The sequence below is a fragment of the Octodon degus genome, unplaced genomic scaffold, assembly GCF_000260255.1.
Source record: "Octodon degus isolate 3935 unplaced genomic scaffold, OctDeg1.0 scaffold00065, whole genome shotgun sequence".
NCBI lineage: Eukaryota > Metazoa > Chordata > Mammalia > Rodentia > Octodontidae > Octodon > Octodon degus.
In genome coordinates, this window is record NW_004524641.1 from 5,727,105 (window position 1) to 5,747,182 (window position 20,078).

The following is a 20,078-nucleotide window of genomic DNA, read 5'->3' on the forward strand; positions in this document are numbered from 1 at the left end:
AGTTTTTAAAATATGCTTCTGTTTTCACTCTCCCAGCAGTATACTTCTCAGAGTTACATTGCATACATTACAGTTATAAGTCTAAATAAATCTTTACATGTGTCAAGAAAAAAATAGCATTTTCAGATTGTTCTATACTGTACATAAGTCAGAATTCTGACATGGTGTTGCCCACCTATATTCCATTGCCACCCACCTCGTAGAGACCATTAAAGGGGAAAGTCTAACTCTGCCTTCTGGCCTCACTTCCTGTAGGCTTTTGTCAAGCCTCCCCTGGGACAGTTATTGATACCCCATTAAGTTGGGAGGGCAGAAAGCAAATGTGTTGGTTTGGGGAGCTGTGAATCCTCAGCTGACTTGGGCTGTGTATCATCTCTTCTGACTTAGGCACACAAACCACATTGCAGACTCATTTGCCTTCATCCACCTGAGCTGCTTTCTTCACCTGCATTTGTAACTTTCTCCCCACACACTTGAACGCTTGCTCGGTAAATGAGGAAGGATCACTCAGACTCATTACCAGCGTACTCAAGAGCTTTTATTTCTTGAGTGACTCTTCTCCTTATTACTAAGTGGAAAAGTCAGAAGTGAGTGGTGCTTTCATATAGAATCCTTTTGGAGGAATCTCAAGTCCCATACACAATTATGTTTTTATGGAGAGGTGTTTAACATACAGTTAGACTGTTACCTGGATAGAGGTGCTACTGCACTCCTGTTGCAACCACACCAAATGGCTATATTATTTATACCTTGTGGGAAAAACATTTAATTTTTTTATTTAGATTTTTTTTCTTTGCTTCTCAAGTAAAAGCAACCTAGTTTCTTTTTCTGAAGCAAAGGAGGAAGGAACAAACAACAAATTAATCAGACAGGAAGCGAATACCACAGAAGGACGTCTGCCTCTGACTCAGTGTGTCACACTGAAGAAGAGGCCGCAGCTTGTCCAAAATGGCTGCCCAGAAACGACCCCACGTATGTCTTAGAAGATGATGCCTTTCTCAGGAATGAATCTGTCTCTTGGCTCGTGTCTCGCTTGCTCTCTGTCAGCCTGTGTCCCTGATCATGCCTTCTTATAGTTCCCTCTAACGGTAAGAAAAATTGTATTCAAGCTAAATTTATTTCTTTTATCAGAGAGAAGGAGGAACTAAAGAGGACTTTTGATGAACCATGGCATGGTGAGATAAAGTTAGATAATTTTTTAGTTAGAAAAATCATGTGATTTAGTCCTATTGTCCACTATAGTAATTATGAGTGTGTCATAGCTTGTGTTTTGAGTTAAGATCTAAGCAACATTTTAGGTAGAATTTGAGTTAAGATCTAAGCAACATTTTGGCCATTGAACAAATTTGGTTCCGTATAAATTTCTTTTTCTACTTTCCCATCTTAGATGGAGCTCAGACCAGGAGGCCTTGGCATAAGGTATGGGTGTGCACACAGCTACCTTTAGTTTGACTAGCAAGAGTAATATTTTAAAGTAGAAAGAATCTTTGGCTGCTTCAGACCAAAGTATCAAGCACTGTACTTGGAACAAAACCATTTTGTCCTATTGCTGTAGATGTGTTAAATTCAACTCCCAAACTAAACCATTTCTAAGCAGAGTATGCTAGGAAGAAGACAGATGGTGTTTTAGAATAATTCTGGGCTCACTGAAGAACGGTAGTACATTGCTATTGTAAATCAAATTCTGTTTACGTTTACTATGATTAAATTTTGGCATAAATATGATAATTTAAATTTTCAAGATGTACTCAGAGACCCATACAGAAGGATTAAGGAAATGTTTTATATTTTAAAAAAATTCTCTAGGATATGTGGGAAAAGTAGCTTGATTTACATTCCTTTTTTCTCCTTAGAAAAATATTCAATAAAGGCTTAAAAAACCAGGGCAGCATGTACAACTTGAGTCAGATAAGCACAAATTATTTTCAATAATGTAATGGGAAAATACAATTGGCAATATGTACAGGGCAAAATACATTTTGTAGTGTGTATAGTACAAAATAGAGATGAGGAAAAGACTGCAGAAATACTGTAGTTAAAGAATAATAGGACAGCTGTAGAAAGAAAGTCTAGTGGCAGGAAAAGACTAAGACAGGATGGTCAGAAAGGAGGACAGGAAGCTGGGAGAGGGCTTGGGGTCTGTTAGTATGGAACCCTACTGTTAGGGTTCACTTGGAGCATGTGGCTTAGAGTATTACGTGTTAGCTTCGTACCATTTTGTTTCTTCTGAATTATAATGTGATGTCAAAACTTTCCTTATTAAGGTCTGCAGAGGGTCACTCATGCTGCAGTGGGCTCTTGTATCATTGAAAGCTCCTGAAGTTTTGCCATCACCGGATGGTTTACCTTACCTCACAGCCAGCTTTTCTAATGTTCTTTGGAAGTTTATCAGTGGGTGCATAGGGTGCTTGCTCACAGCTCTTCCGCTAGTCTAACTGCAGCTATCTACACTTTGAAGGTTGATGCCTACTCTTGGGGGAGATGGAATATTCAGAAAAGCTCCCATGCTAAACATTATTCCCTGGATTCCAGCAGCTGTTTTGCCCTGATAATGAAGGAAATCGCATTCTAGACCTGGCCTGCCAACCTGTGCTTAGACATAAGGGGAATGAGCTCCCCAATTCTTGGACCCTTCGCCTTTATGCCTTTGTGAAATCTGCTTAACAGTTAATGAATATATCATTTACTTTGGAGGTTTCTGTGCTTTTCACTTGTAATACAGTTATGTTTTTGACTTGTGTTGACTTTCCAATTGTCATAATGTGCCTCTTTTGCAAAAAACATTTCTGTCCAGTGTCATAAATACCTTTGTCTCTGTTCTGTGACTCAGTCCTGAAAATTAAAACTGAAAAAAAGCTAGAAGAAGAAATGTCTCCATACATGCACTTTTCTGAGAAACTAAAGCCGTACTTTATGCTCGCGCTCCTTCCGTTTGTGGAGCAGAGGCTTGCATGGGTGGACGCGTGCAGGCTGGGGATTAAGTCACCTGTGTTTTCTCTTTCTCATGGCTAAATAGGGGAACAATGGCAACATGTACTGACCATGCAGTATATGCTGTACACTTTGCTTTTACTTATTTAATTTTTAACAAATGGCTAATAGTATTAAGCACTGCCTCATTTAACTTTTCTATAACCCTATTAAGTAGGTGCAGTACTATTATAATCTCCATTTAATTGCAGAACTAGACTTCAAGAAGCTAAGTAATGTGCTCCAGGCCATCTGACAGCTGGGGATGGAAGATGTTTTCTGAATTTCAAGAATTTTTTCACTAATTGCAGTCTAATGTCAACATGATAAACCATACAAGTTCTTGAGGTCCTTTTCTGGTCCTGGGAATATGGGACTACCAGTGCTTCAATTATCACAACAACAGTAAATATCTGTAAGATGATTAATTTCTAATTAAGATGTCTTCATATCAGGTGTGGTGGTGTATGTATATACATATGTGTGTGTACCTGCGAACAGGGACAAATCTTACTCTTCTGGGTCAACTAAGTATGGTGCTGACAGTTTAGGAAAATGTCACCTTTGGCATTTAAGCCACTAAAACAGAATTCTTTGAGTAGATAGGAGATAGTGGGAGGAAAACTGACACTTTAAAAGTTTCCCCTCTGGTTCCTTAATTTAATGACAGGTAGGTGAGTCACTCATCTAAGCTTCATTTTTCACTACCAAAAGGGTCTTTATGGCCATAAATTTGTATTAAACTTTAAATACATATCATTAGCACATTAAAATACTGCATATTAACCCTAATTCCCATTGTAGTTACTCTTAGATTAAAATTGGGCAATTTGGCAACCGAGCAAGAGCCTAGCTCCAAGAAAGTTTTTTTAAAGGGAGGGGTGAGGCTGGGGATGTAGCTCAGTGTGAAGGCCTTGATTTCAATCCCTGGTGCCACCAATGCAAAACATTCTTTGAAAAATGCCTTCTCCACCCTTCCCCTAAATAAATCAACCTTAATAAAAGCTCTAAGAGGAGCACATCTTGTGTAGCCAGGAAAAGAGCAAGTTCACTTTGAGAAATGAGGGACTCCACACACAGCAGGCCTGGGGGCCCTGTGGGCACGTGGAGAGCACCAGCAATCCGAGGGGAGGCGCTTGGTTTGCGTAGGAAGGAAAGCAGCTTGTCTTCCTGTTCTGCTTCCTCGTGGGTCCTGCTGCCTCCTCTTTTCTCTTTTGTTCAGATGGCCTCCCTGCTCTGAGCAGGGACCTTCAAACTGAGGAGAGGAGAAGCAGCGGGAGGAGCAACAGGCTTGTCTGCAAAGATACTAAGAGTTTATGAACCTCCAGGCAAGACATGCTTCCTTGGGGGAGGAGGAGTATTGCAGTGACTCTCACAAAACAGAAAGGACGGGCATGTGCAGCTGCGAAAAGACCTGCTGAAGAAACAGGATGGCTGTGGTTTACTGCGAGCATCAATTTTCCTGTTGAGTATTTTTACAGGAAGTTAAAGAACAAAGCCAAATTCGTCTTAATTAGTTCTAATGGCTTTCAGATCTTAAAGATATCCAACTCAGTTTGCATCCTATAATCTTTAAAGAATGGAATCAAGAATAATTTTGAGTAGGAACCCCAAGTTATGTGATTTTTTAAAAATTCAGTATTTTAGCAGCAATTTGAGCTTGCTAAATGATTTTATTTTTGAATGTACCTTGCAGTGGATTGTCTTTTATTTTCCGTGTGTGTGTGTGTGTGTGTGTGTGTGTGTGTGTGTTTGAGTGTGTGTAGAAGGTCTGGCTATGTGCTTCAGACTGGCCTTGACCTCACATGGATCCTCCTGCCTCAGCCTCTCTCTCAGGTGCTGGGATTACAGGCATGTGCCAGCATGCCAGGCTAATTTCCTGTCAGTAATTAATGCCATTGTAGTTTTTTTTTATGGTTTTAATAACTCAGTATGAATTTATGAGAACACTTGAGTAACGGATTATAAATTTATTTCTGTTACTATCTTGTAGTCAAACACATGTGGATGGGGAAAGCATAGCAGAGCAGGTGGGTGAGGGCTTGTGTGCTTATATTTATGAGCTAGAAAGCTGCATTATAAAGTAAAAAATGATTGTGTAAGTAAAGGAATAGAAAATAATGAGGGCAGGAAGCATGGAGACCTTTAGATCTGTCCCACTGGATTATTTCTGTGCCATCCTTCCCCACCTCACCCCTTTTCACAGAGCAAATAAAATACCCCTGTATGGAATCAACCTAGGCAGAGAGCTAACTTCTACTCTGTCCATTTTAAGTAAGATAGTACTTAAGGATGGCTTTTGGCAAGAATTGTAAAGCAAAATGCTTTACATTTTCAAATAGCCCAGAGTAACGATAAAACATAGCTGCGTAAAGCTGATCCTTGGCTACACTAATAGAACCTCACCACCCCCAGGGTTGGAATCCCACCTTCTGTTTCTGTTGGGACTATTGGGAATCTCCTAGTCATTCTCCAGTATGGATACAAATTATCTTCAAAAATTAAGAAACACTTTATTTAAATAACTAGCAGTTCTCATAATCCTGAGCTCCATCATTTTAGAGTGTGAGTTCTGCTTTCCTAGAGTATTGACAATGTCATGAGCTTCCCAAGGCCAGTCTGGCCTCACTGGGGGCTGTAGCCAAGCCTCTTGGTGTCCACATGGTTAGGGGAATGTGACCCCTCCGAGGACAGAGGGAACCAGTTTTCTTTCTCACAAGGTGCTTTTGGTAACTAACATTTCACGGTTAGCACATGGGTCCAGGCTGCAAGGTGCCCTAATTCAGTGGTGGCGAACCTATGGCACGTGTGCTGTCGTGGGCTGTTTGTATCATTGAAAGCCCCAGAAGGTTCACCATCACTGACGTAGCTGTCTGGAATCAGTATGTGACGCTGTCTAACGTATTAAGCCATGATGTTAATAATGTTATAGTAAAACCAGTGATGCCAGCTGTTTCATTCACAGAACTAGGACATCCTAGAATTTCTAAACATTGCTGTATACGCTGTTCATGGGTGTGTGGGCACGCACACACGCAGCAAAGAACCTCTGCTGTAGTTTCAAGACGTTTATGCAAAATACTGTGCTCTGTTTTCTCAATTCATAGAGTCAATCCCTTTTTAAAAGTTTCATTGGTAGGGCTGACCAGATAGTTCAGCGGACTAAAGTGCCTGCTTAGGCAGATATAGGGGCTGGGGATTCGATAAAACATGACAGCCCCCAGGGGGTGCTGAGATTGTGAATGAGACTGGGCACATAGTGCACATGCCTATAATCCCAGTGCTTGGGAGGCTGAAAATCAGGATTGCTACAAGTCCGATCTGTGTAGTGAGACGCTGTAGACCGTGTGCTAAATATGTTTAAAAAAAGATTCATTGTCCGCTCCTTCCCCTCCTTTCAACAAGTTTTCACCTCAAATATGATGATTTTTTCATTATTCATTAGTTATTAAATAAAATTTTGACAGTCACTCTCATATCAGGGTTTAGGCTGATTTTTTTTTCCTTAATATGTGAAAATCCAGCTATTTCTTGGGTGGGAAATCAATTAATTGACAGATAATTTATTCAAAAGCCATTATCCTGACTCCACAATGGATAATAAACATATGTACACTGTTAAAACTATGTGTATTAATTTCTAGGGCTGCCATAACAAAATCCCACACACTGTATGGTCCATATAGTACAAATATGTTTTCTCACAATTCTGAGGGCTAAAAGTTCAAAATCAAGGTGTGGGTGGGATTGTTCTCTCCTTGGACCCCCCCTTGGCTTGTGGATGGTGCTTTCTTACCATGTCTGCAGTCTTTCCTCTGCGTGTGCACATCCCTGGTGTCTCGGCCTCGTCTTGTGAGGATGCTAGCAGTACTGGACGCTCCATCCCAATAGTCTCACTTTTAACTCAGTCACCTTTTTAAGGCCGTTATCCCCAGACTGCCACATTCTGAGGTACTAGAGGTTGGAAACTCAGCATGGGAAGTAGCAGGGTCAGAAGGCAGTCCCCTAACTGTGTGGGAAACCGGAAGCCTTTTCCACACGAGTTTTCTCTGCATGCCAGGTGAAAGTTTGAAGAAATATGCCCCCCCATGATGAAAGTTGTTTAATAATTCATACAAAGAAGTAAATCTCCTGGAAGTTCAGTGCTGTGCGGGCGGAAAGGCCGGGCTGTACAAAGAAGTAGGTCTGGGATCAGCTGCTGGGCTGGAAGCAAACAGCATAGTGGATGCTGATGCAGGAAACAACAGGCTGCACTTGGAGACCTGTCACACTGGACCTCTCCCTTGTCCCAGGGCTCCTGCTGGCCCCAGGACAGAGCCTCTTTCTCTGCCATGCTCCCCTCTCTTAAGGGAAGACAGAAATGCAGCTCACTCAGGGATCTGTGGCCAGGCCACCCTACAGAGTTCTAGCCCAAGCCACATGGGCAGAGTCCAGCCCCCCTGCTCAGTCCCAGGCCACCCCTAGTCTGTCATGTGCTCAGCAGCATGCACCACAGCAGGGCCTATCTTCACCCTTGAGGACAAATCCTAGGCCCGTCCACCAAGGCCCTTTAACAGATGTGAAGGGGGAGCTCTGAGAGATTAAGTTCTTGTCCCAGCCCATCAGGGGCAGAGTAAGGATTCAGAACCAAATTCCCCTGACCTAGGTCTTGTGGTTGTTTTTCTCACTCCTGAAACCACCATAGGACTCCTTCTGTGACTGTTTTGAAGTATATAAAACACAATACAAAGGACTTGAAACAAAATTGATTACATTGAAATATATAATTTGTTGTCATTAATTTAAGCAACATGATCTAGGAGCACATCTCAGCATCAGAATTTCAAAGGAGATCTGCAGCAGTTGCAAGATGATGTGAAAAACTGAAAGCCTCATTTGGGGGGGGGGAAGGCTGCTCAGGAACTGATTGGTGGTCAGCATTTGAAATTGAAAGGAAATGCTAAATAATATACCTTTTGATTTTTTTCTTCGAACTGGGGATCAAACTCAGGACCTTAGGTTTGCCAAGCAGGCGCTAATGCCTGCTGAGCTAACTCCCTGGCTAATATGTACTTTCTTACCCAAGTTCTCAAGACCCGGATTCTACTCATAGGTACTGTGAGTGTAAGGATCCAAACAAGCATGCCTCGTCTGTTAGGCTCTGTGGTCTGGTGCCAAGACCCTCTGTAAGGCCATCTCTGGCTCTGAGTGGGGCTGTTAACTCTGGGAAAAGGGAAATTGCTGCTTTCCCCAGGCCTTGTGTTTTGCTCCATTGGGGAAATCTATGCTACTAGAAAAATAAGTCTCGGTACTTAACGCTGGGCTAGGGCTTTCCTTGCCTAAACCTCACAGTGCGCAAGGAGGGGTGCTAAGAACCATCCCTGTGGCAAGCAGCCTGCCTGCTGATGTCGTCCCTCGTTCTCACTCCACACATACTCGGTGAGAACCTTGCTTTCTGCCAGGTAGTGAGGGAGACCTGGTAAGGGCCACAGTCCAGAAGAAAGACAGCCAGGAAGTGGGGCTGATGGTGGAGTTCCTTAAATCCATGTGGGAACAAGGTAGCAGTGGGGTTTCTCACAAACTTCCCTCCAGGGCCAGCCTAGAAATGTCAAGCCATACCCAGAAGTTCAGCTAGGAAGTGGAAAGGGGTACAAGGCAGCCTTGTAGCACTGGGGTGGGCATGGAAGTCGTTCACCTGGAGGGCAGCAGGCATGGGAAGGTGGCAACATTCATCATCCTATGTAGAAAGACGGATTAAAGTGGCTTTTAGGCAGACACAGGGACCAGGGTTTGATCCCCAGTGTGCCATGCCAGCCCCACCCCCAGGGTGCGCTGGACTGGGTGTGGTGGCATATGCCTTTAATATCAGTGCATGGGAAGCTGAAAACAGAAGGATCACTATGAGTCCGACCTGTGTAGTGAGATTCTGTAGACCCTGCACTAAAAAAAAATAGAATGCTTACTTCTTCCCAGGACTTGGAAAGTAGGAGCACTCATCAGCTGCTCCTCTCCCCCCGTTTGTCTAATTTGGCCAGGAGTAGAAAGCCTTGCTTCGCAAGACCCCAGAGTCTTTGATAGCTTCTTGTTCCCAGGCCTTGATTTCACCTGCTTGTTCCTGTTCTGGCCATGATGTTGAGACTGGCTCTGTTCCCGACCAAGGCCATCGCTGCCTCACTCCCACTAGCCATGTGGATACAGAATCAGCAGTCCCCCTTTGGTTGTAGTCCAGGTTATTCATAAGCCAGGTAGAGTAGTACAGTTAGTACTAAACCTGCAACAGCAGAGAAGTATAAAATAATTAAGGCCTTGCAGGGTGCAGTTCCCTAAAATGGTCCCCACTCTGGTGTGGCCCAAGACATGCAGGACAGAAGTAGCTTGGTTTTATCTCTGCAGCTAGAGGCTGAGTCATGAGAAGCAAGCCCACAGGGGATTCCTGTTAGTTGGCCAGAATCCTCTCCTTCTTAGATACAGAGATCTCAGGATGACAGGCGGAGGAGTGCTGGACATGGAATCAAACAAGAGGGAGCTGTGGGAGACGTCGCATCCACCAGCTCCATGGAGGGGCTGTGCCATGGAGCCCACCTCTCGGGCCTGCAAGCAGACCAGGCTACCTAGCCCTGCCTTGACAGGCCACCTTCTCCATTGCCTTGGCTCCAGCCTCTTTCACAGTCAGGCCTGCGTTCAGCATTGGAGCCTGCCCTTCCTCTCAGTGCTGAGGCACACCCAGCTCCAAGGCCTCTGATGGTCCTTCTGCACCTGGCAAGGCCCCTTCACAGGGAGCACCAACCCCGCTCACAGTGCCCCATTGGCCCCCTGGGAGATGGATTGTTGATATGCAGGAAAGACCAATTTAGGACACATTTGAAGTGAATCCTTGTCTAAAATAGTAATTTATTTAGAGTACAGCCTAATTAGTAGCACTAGGTTGCCTCCCTGAAAAAGCTCAAAAAAACAGAGCTAGGCGCTGTGATCCAATGGAAGAGCAGCGACCGAGATGACAAGATTGAAGGCCGTTGCCAGGGGCCTGCTGGCGAGCGACTCACTTTCTCCGAGGCTCACTGTCTTCAGCAGGGTTGTGTGAGCCTGCGTGCTCAGGCTTCAGGGCCAGGGTGAGTACTGCGCCTGGACCCAGTTGCTTCTCTGGCAGTGGCAGCTGCTGCTGCAGTGTTGGAATGTCTTAAAACGCTATTTTTTGCTTGATAGCCCGCTTTGGAATGGAACTGTTCCCAACTGTCTTAATTCTTGTTTCTGCACAGCTGGGACAAGTCTAGCAATGTCCGTTTAGCTTTTCCCTTCCATTTCTGTTCACAGAGAGCAAGCCAGCCTCATTTCAATAGAAAGCATTTATTTCAAGGCCTGTATTTTCCACCTTTTGGTGCTTAAGCTAAATGTTTAAGTTCTAAAAAGTAGTTTTCTGCAATTAGGAGATTATTGAGAATAAAGGAAAATAATTCTGCTATTTGAGATTCAGGACCCATGTTGTATAGAAATTATGTCACTCCAGTGGCCACTGTTTCAGGAAGGCCTGGTTCAAGGCTCAAACTCTACAACAGGGGTCTCAGATTTTAATAAAACCAGGTAAGGGGTGCTGAGGCAGGGGAGAGCAAGAAAGGATTTTGTTTGGGGGATGAGTGAAAAGGAGGAGCACTTGTTTTCCATCAGACTTGGCTAGGATACACTTCTAGCAGTCTGATGAAAACCCTGCACTTACCAGGCCACAGGCCTAGGGCCATCTCATTCTCCTGCGGCCTGCTGTGGTGGGGTAGAATTGAGCAGCTGGCTTTGGCTTCCAGTATCCTCAAGCACTATGTCTCAGAGGCTCCCCCTGCTAGGGACCTTCCAGACAGAACAGTTGCTCCTGAGAAGTAAGGAAGAGAAAGGTAGTTCCATCCCCGTGAACAGCTGAACATAAGTCAAGCTGTTGCTTGTGAGAGAGCAGGGAAGATTAGGACAGTGTTACTAGTCTAGTATATGACTGCCACAAGTGCACTGGAGACCCCGGTACGTTGGAGGCGCCGGGCAGGGCACAAGGGAGAGGACCTGGCAGCAGAGCCCACCAAGTTGCAGGGGGCCTCCCAGACCCTTTAGAGTTCTCATCCCACCATAGCTTGCCCGCGGTGCTGGGCATGGAATTACAGGATTTAACATTTGCCCTATTGTGTTTCAGTCTTGCTTTGGTCCTATTTCTTCCTATCTCCGTTTCTCCTTTTTGGCATGGGAATGTTTACCCTGCGCCATGGCATGTCAGCAGTGTTTAACTTCTTCTTGATTCTTACAGGGGCTCACAGCTAAGAGTTTGCATTACATCTCAGGAAATTTTGACTTGGACTTCCATGCAGTGGTGGAACTGCTAAGACTTTGGCAGCTGTTAAATGCACTTTGCATCCAGAGATGTGCATGAATCCTAGAGGCTGGGGAAGAATGTTACAGTTTAAAGCTAGGTGTCCCTCCCAAGAGCTTGTGTTCCCAGACTCTTTCTTGGAAGAAGCCTGGATCATAAGGGTACTAAGACTGACCTGCTGTTACGAGGTGCCTCTGGTCAGAAGAGGCAGGTCACGGGGACACAGGCTGGAAGAATAGCTCCCTTCCCAGCTCCTTCCTTCATTCTCTGCTTCACAGGCACAGGAACATGCAGCTTTCCTTCACAGCAGGTCCGGCCCCATTCTGCTTCTGGCCTGGAACCAGCCAACTACATACTGAAACTTCTAAAAAGACCATGAGCCTAAACAAGCTTCTCCTTAGATAATTTGTTGGTGTTAAGTATTAAGTCCTAGCAATGGGAGAGTGATTAGGATGCTGTGTTTTGTCTTTATAGGTTTATCAGCAAGACTGTTGAAAGGATAACTGCCCAAGATGCCTGTCCCTCCCCCACCGGCTCCCCCACCGCCACCCACATTTGCACTGGTGAGTATGTCCTCTCCATTCTCTTTCTACACCTGTGTGTGCATTCTGGCACAGGCGTGATACAGCAGCCTCTGCCCGGGCCCAGAGCAAGCCCACCCCTGAGGCCTTGAGAATCCAAACACCATGAAAGTTTTGGTTGGTTAACGCCTGCTGCCATGCACTGTATGAGCATAATGGCACTCCATTGGTTTCCTTTGGTGCCCATCATGGGAGACTTGCAGGAGCTGTTCTGAGGCCAGCGTGGTCTGTGTCCGCTCAGCATCCAGCCTTTCACTCCTGGGTGGACAGTCAGAAACCCAGGTCACTATGCACAGTACGTTTCATCCATTCTGCTTTCCTTCCTTTGCCCTCCCCCCTTTCTCCACTGTTCGTGAGCCCTTAGCCCTACCACCAGCACCCTTCCCACCTACACTCACATGCCTGTCTTTGCATTTAAATGTTTGCTTCTCAGGGGAATTTCTTCACTGCAGTCACCTGGTCCTCCAGAGGCCTATGGGACAATCAGCGAATGCTGCTTGGGGAGCCACCCAATGGTATGAAATGACTCCCAGGCATACACCATTCCTGGGGCTTCCCCTGTACCTGGGGCCTGCACTACGCAGAAGCTTCACACTGGTGCTCCCTTCACTTTCATATAGGAAAATTGAGGTCATTTTCATTCATCAATCACTCAGCCATACTGGAGACTGAATCAGGGCCTCGCACATGCAAGGCAAATGCTTTACCACTTAGCTTCATCCCCAGCCCTTTTTATTTTACAAAAATTCATTGCTCCTTAACACCTATTATAGATTGAAAAAAGAATTTTAAAACTGAGCTTTTATGTAGATAAGGTTGAAGAGTTGTGATGTGGCAGGCCTGAGTTCTGTTCCTCCCAAAACGTGAGTTGTGCACCACTGCTGGATAGTAATGGATTAATCTATTGAATTTAATGCTTATGTATTTTAATGTGTGTTCTAAAAATATGACTAGCACATCAAGTTCAGGGTTTAACGGTGAGTTAATTTAATGTGTTCACTGAAAAATAGTTATCACAAATAATATGTTGAGTTGGGTTGGTAAAAGTGGTAAATACTGACACAGGTGGCATGATTAAAGTTTGAGGTACCCTCGTTTATCCTATCAAGTAATTTCTATTCTTTATTGCATAACTCAAAGCAAGATCCTGGAGAAATAGGATATAGAAGGTTGGTGGCCATCATGGGACTTTGCCGAGTGGACTGGTGCAGTTAAGTGCTCTGATCCACCAAATGAGAGAGGCTAGCACTGGAGGAGGTCAGGTATCAGAATAAATGTTGAAGCTAAACAGGAAGCCACTGGACATTGTTAACCCCAAATTGTTAGAGGTCCAGTGTGGCATGCCAGTTAACCTCCCTAAGCTTTGGCTTATGTTCATTCTTAAAATGAAAACAGATGGTAAAAAACAAGAGTGAGAACAGTAGAGGATAAACCACTGGCAGAGGCAAGCTGATACGTAGGGCCCTTCTGAAAGGACAGCAGAGAAGCTCTAAGCAGGCTGCTTCCAGGGCATGCTGGGGCTCATGGAGCCCACATTTAACCTTCTCTCTGATTATAAGGAAGACTTTGGAGTCCGACTGTCAGGATTTGAATCCCAGCTCCTCCCCTTCCGGATCGATTATGAGGCAAACAGTAAATCCTCCTTGGCTAGGGAGGTAGCTGAGCAGTCTAAGCACTTGCCTGGCAAGCTCAGGAGCCCAGGTTTGATCCCCAGTACTGCATGCCTTGCTGGGTGCACTATGCTGGCCACCAAAACCAGGCATGGTGGCACATGCCTGTAATCCCAGTGCTGGGGAGGCTAAGACAGGAGAACCACTATGAGTCGGAGCTGTGCAGTGAGACCTTGTACCAATTAATTAATTAATTAATTAAAAATAATCTCCCTGTTCCCCAGTTTCCTTGTCTGTGAAATGGAAATAACAACTTACAGTTGATGAGGGCTAAATGAAATAATACACATAAGGTACTGAAAACAGTGCCTGGCTCAGTGTAAAAGCTATATTATTATCATTACCATAAGCAAGTAATCTTTTATAATTTAATTGTTTCAAGACACTGCCAATTTGATATACATTCCATGTAGCCTACTTCAGGATTTTTCTAAGGTCTCCATCTCTGATAACAGGTGAATAGATGAGATAGCAAGTCCCACCCTTTTCCAGCTTTTCCTGTCCTGGACCTCCCTGGCCCATCTGAAAGCACATCCATCCAGGAGGGCAGGGTCCAGCCTAGGAGAGCTCTCGAGTCTGCAGGACGGACCTCCCTGGGCCCAGATGAGGCCAAGCCAGGTTCCAGTGTGACAGACACAGGCAGATACTTCCCAGTCCATGTGCTGGACTCTTAGTGTCTCTGTCCCCAAATGACCCTGAAGAAAGAAAATTGATTTCCCAGAACTGTGGACATACAGGAACATCCCCAAACATCTGAAAGCAGTACATTTGTCCACTCTATAGGTTCACTAAACTACATTTTCAAATGGATTAAACATCGGAAACAAGTAACCGAAGGGACACCGACTTTAGAGAAAAATGAAAATGTTCTCTATGTCAAAACTCACAAAACTGTAAACTCAAAAGGATTATTTCACCAAATGTAAATTATACCTCATAAATCTCACTTAAATATTAAGCATCTTTGTTAAAATACTAAGAAGTTATTTTCAGAAATTTCAGTGAGTTATGAAAACCACTAGTATTTATTAGAGACCGTTTTCCCCTTGCACCAAGTTAGTTCTACAAGCTGGGAAAGGAATCTCATCCTGCGGGACACACCCTGGAGAATGAAGCCTACAGTGCCCTGCAGAACACTGAGACTGCAAGCTCTTTTATCATGTGTAGCCCCCACCCCCACCTTGGCTCCACTAATTACAGGCAGATTGTGGGCTGAATTTTCAGAGACTTTTAGTTGATTTCCTGCCTTGAAAATGAATGCAATTTACTGCTGCCTCTGCTCTCAAATGTCTAAGTCAAAATTTGTGGAGGATTTATAGCCCATCTCTAAGAACCTCAATAGCAAACTTGCAGCGCCTTGCCTGTCCAACTGAGTAATGCAGTACATGCTTCTAATCCAAGAGCTGCAAACACATTTGTGTGCTTTCCTTTCAGGCCAATACAGAGAAGCCTACTTTGAATAAGTCAGAGCAGGCTGGGAGAAATGCTCTTCTGTCTGACATCAGCAAAGGGAAGAAACTAAAGAAGACAGTCACCAATGACAGAAGTGCACCAATATTGGACAGTAAGTGGAAAAGCTATCTCCATGGCTTATGGCTAACAACTCTACACCTCCTCCAAAAAATATTTTTTTTTTCACAACAGCTGCAAAGCTAGCAAAATAAGGGATTGTTCTACTCGTTGTAGGACACCGCTTTGGCTTGGATTCTCCTCTAATGCAGCAGGAAGCCAGTATAATAATTCTTTGTCTGAAACATACACAATGGCGATTCTTTGAATTATTCACAACATTTTTCTGTAGTTTAACTCATTGTTCCTGGCACCAAAGAAGGGAAGATGCACATGAAATATGGAAAGTGCCCCACCATGGGATCAGCTGATGTGGGCACATCCATTACGTGCCATCTCCAACTCCCACTTGTGAAGTAGAAATGGTCCCTGTTCTACAGACATCACAAGTGTGTTGTGAGCTTCAAGCGCTTTGTTGTCTAACAAGGTAATTCAAGTGTAAGATGTGATTAGCAGAAATTCTGAGACAGGAAATGGAATCACATCTTTACTTATCCACTCATTTGATCCTGAAATAATGCTCTACAGGGCAGGGTATGTATAAACAAGTACCTATAAAACAAGGCTACTTATTAACATTTTCAACAGAACAAAGGATTAGCCATGACTGGAATCCACTGATCACTAAGACACTGGCCTTTTGCACTCGTAGCCCTTTCCACTGTCCACCAGAACTACCAGGACTCAGCCTAGATGACCCTTGTACTCTGAGGAAACACACTGACCTTCTGTACATCACCTCCTGGAGCTTTGTGGAAAAGTGAATCAAGATGATAGATTTTAGCAAAGCTGATAAGGAGTGCTTGGGGAAATCTCAGGGAAAGCGTCCAAGAGCAGAGAAAGAGTGAGAAGGATCAGAGTTAAAAGGGAACTTGGGTGTGGGGAGGAAATGAGAAAGAGGAAGATTAAAATAAGGTCCTTGAACACTGCCCTGCGAGCAGGCAGGGTGCCGCAAATGAGCGCATACCACTCCTCAAAAAAAGGAACTGTGTGGGACTCTTGATTTGAAACCCTGTGACCTCTCAGTCAAAACACTTCTCAGTATCACAGGATTTTCCCTGGGATGAGCCCAGCTAGTCAGCCATATCTGGCAAGCTATGGCCCAAAAGCCATCTGAGATCTAATCCCCTGTGTGGGGGATAGGAGGCCTGCAGCTCTCTCTACCATGACAGGGAGCCTGGTGAGGGCAGGGGACACCTAGTGGGCAGTGCACAGAGATGCAGTTCTATAAAGAGCAGGGCAGCCACCTACAACAAAGAATTGTCCAAAACTAAATGTCAGTACAGTAGCTCCAAAATTAGGAAAACCCACCGAGGACAATTTAAGATCATGGATGACAGACCACCATGCTTTAAAAAAACCCAAAACCTAAGCAGGTTATAAAAATAATTTACCAAGTCCAAGGTTTATCCTATTCTTAATACAAGATTGAAAATTTATCCATCATATCAAATAAGAAAAAACATACAGTCAAATTAATAGATATTAAATCAGCATTTGATAAAATTCCATGCCACAAGAAAGTCTTTAAAAAAATTTAAAACAAAAGGATCCTTTGTGGCTGTAAATATTTGTTAAAGCTTGTTTTAAAATAATAGTTAATATTAGAAGCAATCTCCGTCAGTAATTCATGTTGTTATGGAAGTGCATCCATCAAAGTAATTACCTGTGGAAAACAGATGACACACGCCTCTTAGAAAAAGGATTTAAAAGCTTTATGATTTGTAGACCATGTGTCTACCAGGAAATGCAAGGTCAATTTTTTTTCGGTAAATTTTAACTTAGAATATGTAGTAGAGTGGCTTATTAGTTATCAAATGAAATTTCCTATGCCAATAATAACCAGTTTCAAAATATAACAGGAAAATGTCCCTTTCATGATTTTAGCAAATAGGGCCAGCCAAATAGCTCAGCAGATTAAAGTGCCTGCAAGCAGGTGCAGGGGTCAGGGTTCAATCCCCGGGCCTGCCGTGCCAGCCCTGCCCCTGGGATACACTGAGACAGCAATTGGACTGGTTGTGGTGGCACACACCTGCAATCCCAGCTCTTGGGAGGCTGTAAACAGGCAGATCACCAAAAGTCCAGTCTAGTAGTGAGACCCTGAACACCCTATAGACCCTTCCCTAAAATTAAAAAAATTAAAAAATGATTTTAACAAGCAAAAATGTATTCATAGTTTAAAAACTTCAAAACTTTCCAACAAAATCTGAAAGACATAAATAAGAGATACATATTTCCAAATGTGAAGTGTGAATATATAGTTATCCCAGATTAATTTATACATATAATTTACTAACTCAAAGACGATCTAATTTTAGAGGACCAGAAATCTAAACAATACTTAACCTTACAAATACAAACATACAGCTGGATGTGATGGCACACCCCTGCAATCCTAGCACTGAGAAGGTTGGGGCAGGAGGATCACTGTGAGTTCGAGGCCAACTTGGGCTACCTAGCGAGTTCAAGACCAGCCTCAACTATAGAGTAAGACTCTGTCTCAAAATCAACCAAACAAAACCCATACTGGCTCATGTTCTCACTGCTGGGGCAAAATACCTGATGCCAAGTTAAAGGAAGAAAGGTTTATTTTGGCTCATGGCTTGCAGAGTTTTTGGTCCCTTGGCTGGCTGCAGAGAGGGGTGGCATGGTGGAGGGACGTGGTAGTTCATAGCATGGCAGGAAGGAACTGGAGATATAGATGTGGATATAGATACAGATACACTTTCCTTCCAGGCCACTCCCACTGTGACCCACTGCTCCCCACCTGGCTTTACCTCCCAACATCACACCCAGCTGGAAACCCATCAGTGGATGTGTCCCGTGTGATGCACCCAGGACCCAGTCACCCGCCAAAGCCCTACCTACAAGGCCTTGGGTGAACATCTAGCTAGAAGCATACACACATGAATTCAGCAATTAATTTTTAAGAGGGTATAATCACAGCTCTCACACAAATATAAAATAAATGTTAACCTTTTATTTAACTCATTAACTAAAAGGAACCAGTATGATGTTACTAATTCAAAGAAAAATATAGTACAAAGTATCATACATACAAGTGCGGAAATGAACTCAGGAGTAAAACACATCAGTACCCGGTTCCACTGAACTAAACAAATTAATTTACATTTCTTCAGACAGGTATAATTAGCATTACTAGCAGTCTCCAGCAGCTTACAGTTATTGTATAGCTCAGCTGATCACAGAGGTACATGTCTGTAATCCCAGCACTTGGGGGCTAGACAGAAGGATTGTGAGTTCAAGCCCGGCCTGGGCAGCACGCTAGCTTAAAACAAAGACAAGATGGGCTTGGTGGTGCCTGCCCTTAATCCCCAGCCCTGGGGAGACTGAGGCAGGAGGAACACTGGAACTTCAAAGCCAGCCTGAACTACATAGTAAGAGCTTGTCTCAAACGAAACAAAACAGCTCAAAGATAGTAGAGAATAGTTCAGAAAGCAAAACAGGATACATAGTGATCTTTTTCTTTCTCTTTTGTTTGCCATTTCAAAATCTTTCACCATTTTTTACAAATAAAGGCAAAATAAAAGATTATGCCCTCCTAGTTTGCAAAATTTTTTAAGTTTGTTAATCCCACTGTTGGGTTTTATGATACTAAAAAATAAAATCAACCTAGGAAGCCATTAGATAAGTAAGTGGTTAATTAAAATATGATACATTAATGTTTTAAAATATAATATAGCTCCGTAATCTCACGTTTTCAAAGAATAATGACATGGTAAATGCTAACAATAAAGAGGTTAGTGATTTTTTTTAATGTTCTTTCATTATTTTATTTTCCCCTTTCTTGGTGCTACAAAATGAATCTAGGGCATTTGCTTTAAAAAAAAAAAAGCATCTTGCTAAGTTTCCCAAACTGCACTCAAACTTGTTATCCTCCTGCCTCAGCCTCCCAGAGTACTGGGATTACAAGTATGCACCACCATTCTTAGATGAATTTGTTCTTAATTATAAGAAAAAACATAAAGTGAAAAATACAGATAAAAAATATACTTCAATACAGGATATTTTCAAGGAGAAACCTGAGATACTTTAATTTCTTCTCTTTTTTTCTTTTTACTATTTCTCCTTTATTCTTCTTATTGTTTGCTTTTTCCTTTTTCCTCACCTTTATTACATCTCTCTCCCTTGGGACTCTTCCTTTGTATGTCTATTTGCCAAATCTTAGAATATAAGACAAATCGATATCAACACGCAAGACAGCCAGTCAAGCAGGGTATGAGGACCAAACATCATCTCTTTCGGTTTCTTCCTAGTGGGCTGGCTCAACCTGCAGCAGAAAGAAAACCCTTCTTTTCTGCCCAGGGGTAAAACACCCCTAAAATCCTGCAGCTGAAAGAAGAAATCCCGGCTTCCCCCAGAGCCCCAGGCTTAGCCTCCGTCCTCCCTGTGCTCTCCATGGGCTAGGCCTGGCGCAGCGCCCAGGTGAGCACTTCCATATTTGTATGTTCTTCCTTTTGCAGAGCCCAAAGGAGCAGGTGCTGGCGGTGGAGGCTTTGGTGGAAGCAGCGGGTTTGGCGGAGGAGGGGGCAGCGCTGGAGGAGGAAGCAGCGGCAGTGGTGGAAATTTTGGAGGCGGTGGACCCCCCGGCTTGGGAGGACTGTTCCAGGCTGGAATGCCCAAGCTAAGATCCACGGCTGGCAGAGATAATGGTATCAAGTTTCCTTCTCTGAGTAGCTGAAGATGAGACCAAGTTTCCTTCTCTGAGTAGCTGAAGGCGAGGCAGACTTTGCAGGCTTGGCAGATCTACCTCAGGCTCTGTGCCCTTTAGAACATTTTACATCAGTTGAGATGTTATCCCTGTTCCATAAGAAAACCTCCTTAGCTGGCGCTTCCTTCCTTCCTTCCTTCCTTCCTTCCTTCCTTCCTTCCTTCCTTCCTCCTTCTGCATTCCCTCCTTTCCTTCCTTCCTCCCTCTGCATTCCCTCCTTTCCTTCCTTCCTCCCT

At 43.8% G+C, this 20,078-nt stretch overlaps 1 protein-coding gene across 1 annotated transcript in view; it reads left to right on the forward strand.

Annotated features, from left to right (window-relative positions):
* Positions 1-912: 912 nt before the first annotated feature.
* Wipf1 (WAS/WASL interacting protein family member 1) overlaps positions 913-20,078 on the forward strand; it is a 37,211-nt gene continuing 18,045 nt past the window's right edge. The window contains exons 1-4 of the mRNA XM_012515472.2: positions 913-1,088; positions 11,765-11,853; positions 14,976-15,105; positions 19,595-19,783. Of these exons, the coding sequence (XP_012370926.1) occupies positions 11,803-11,853; positions 14,976-15,105; positions 19,595-19,783 (370 nt within the window). The 5' untranslated portion in view covers positions 913-1,088; positions 11,765-11,802. The remainder of the gene's footprint in view (positions 1,089-11,764; positions 11,854-14,975; positions 15,106-19,594; positions 19,784-20,078) is intronic.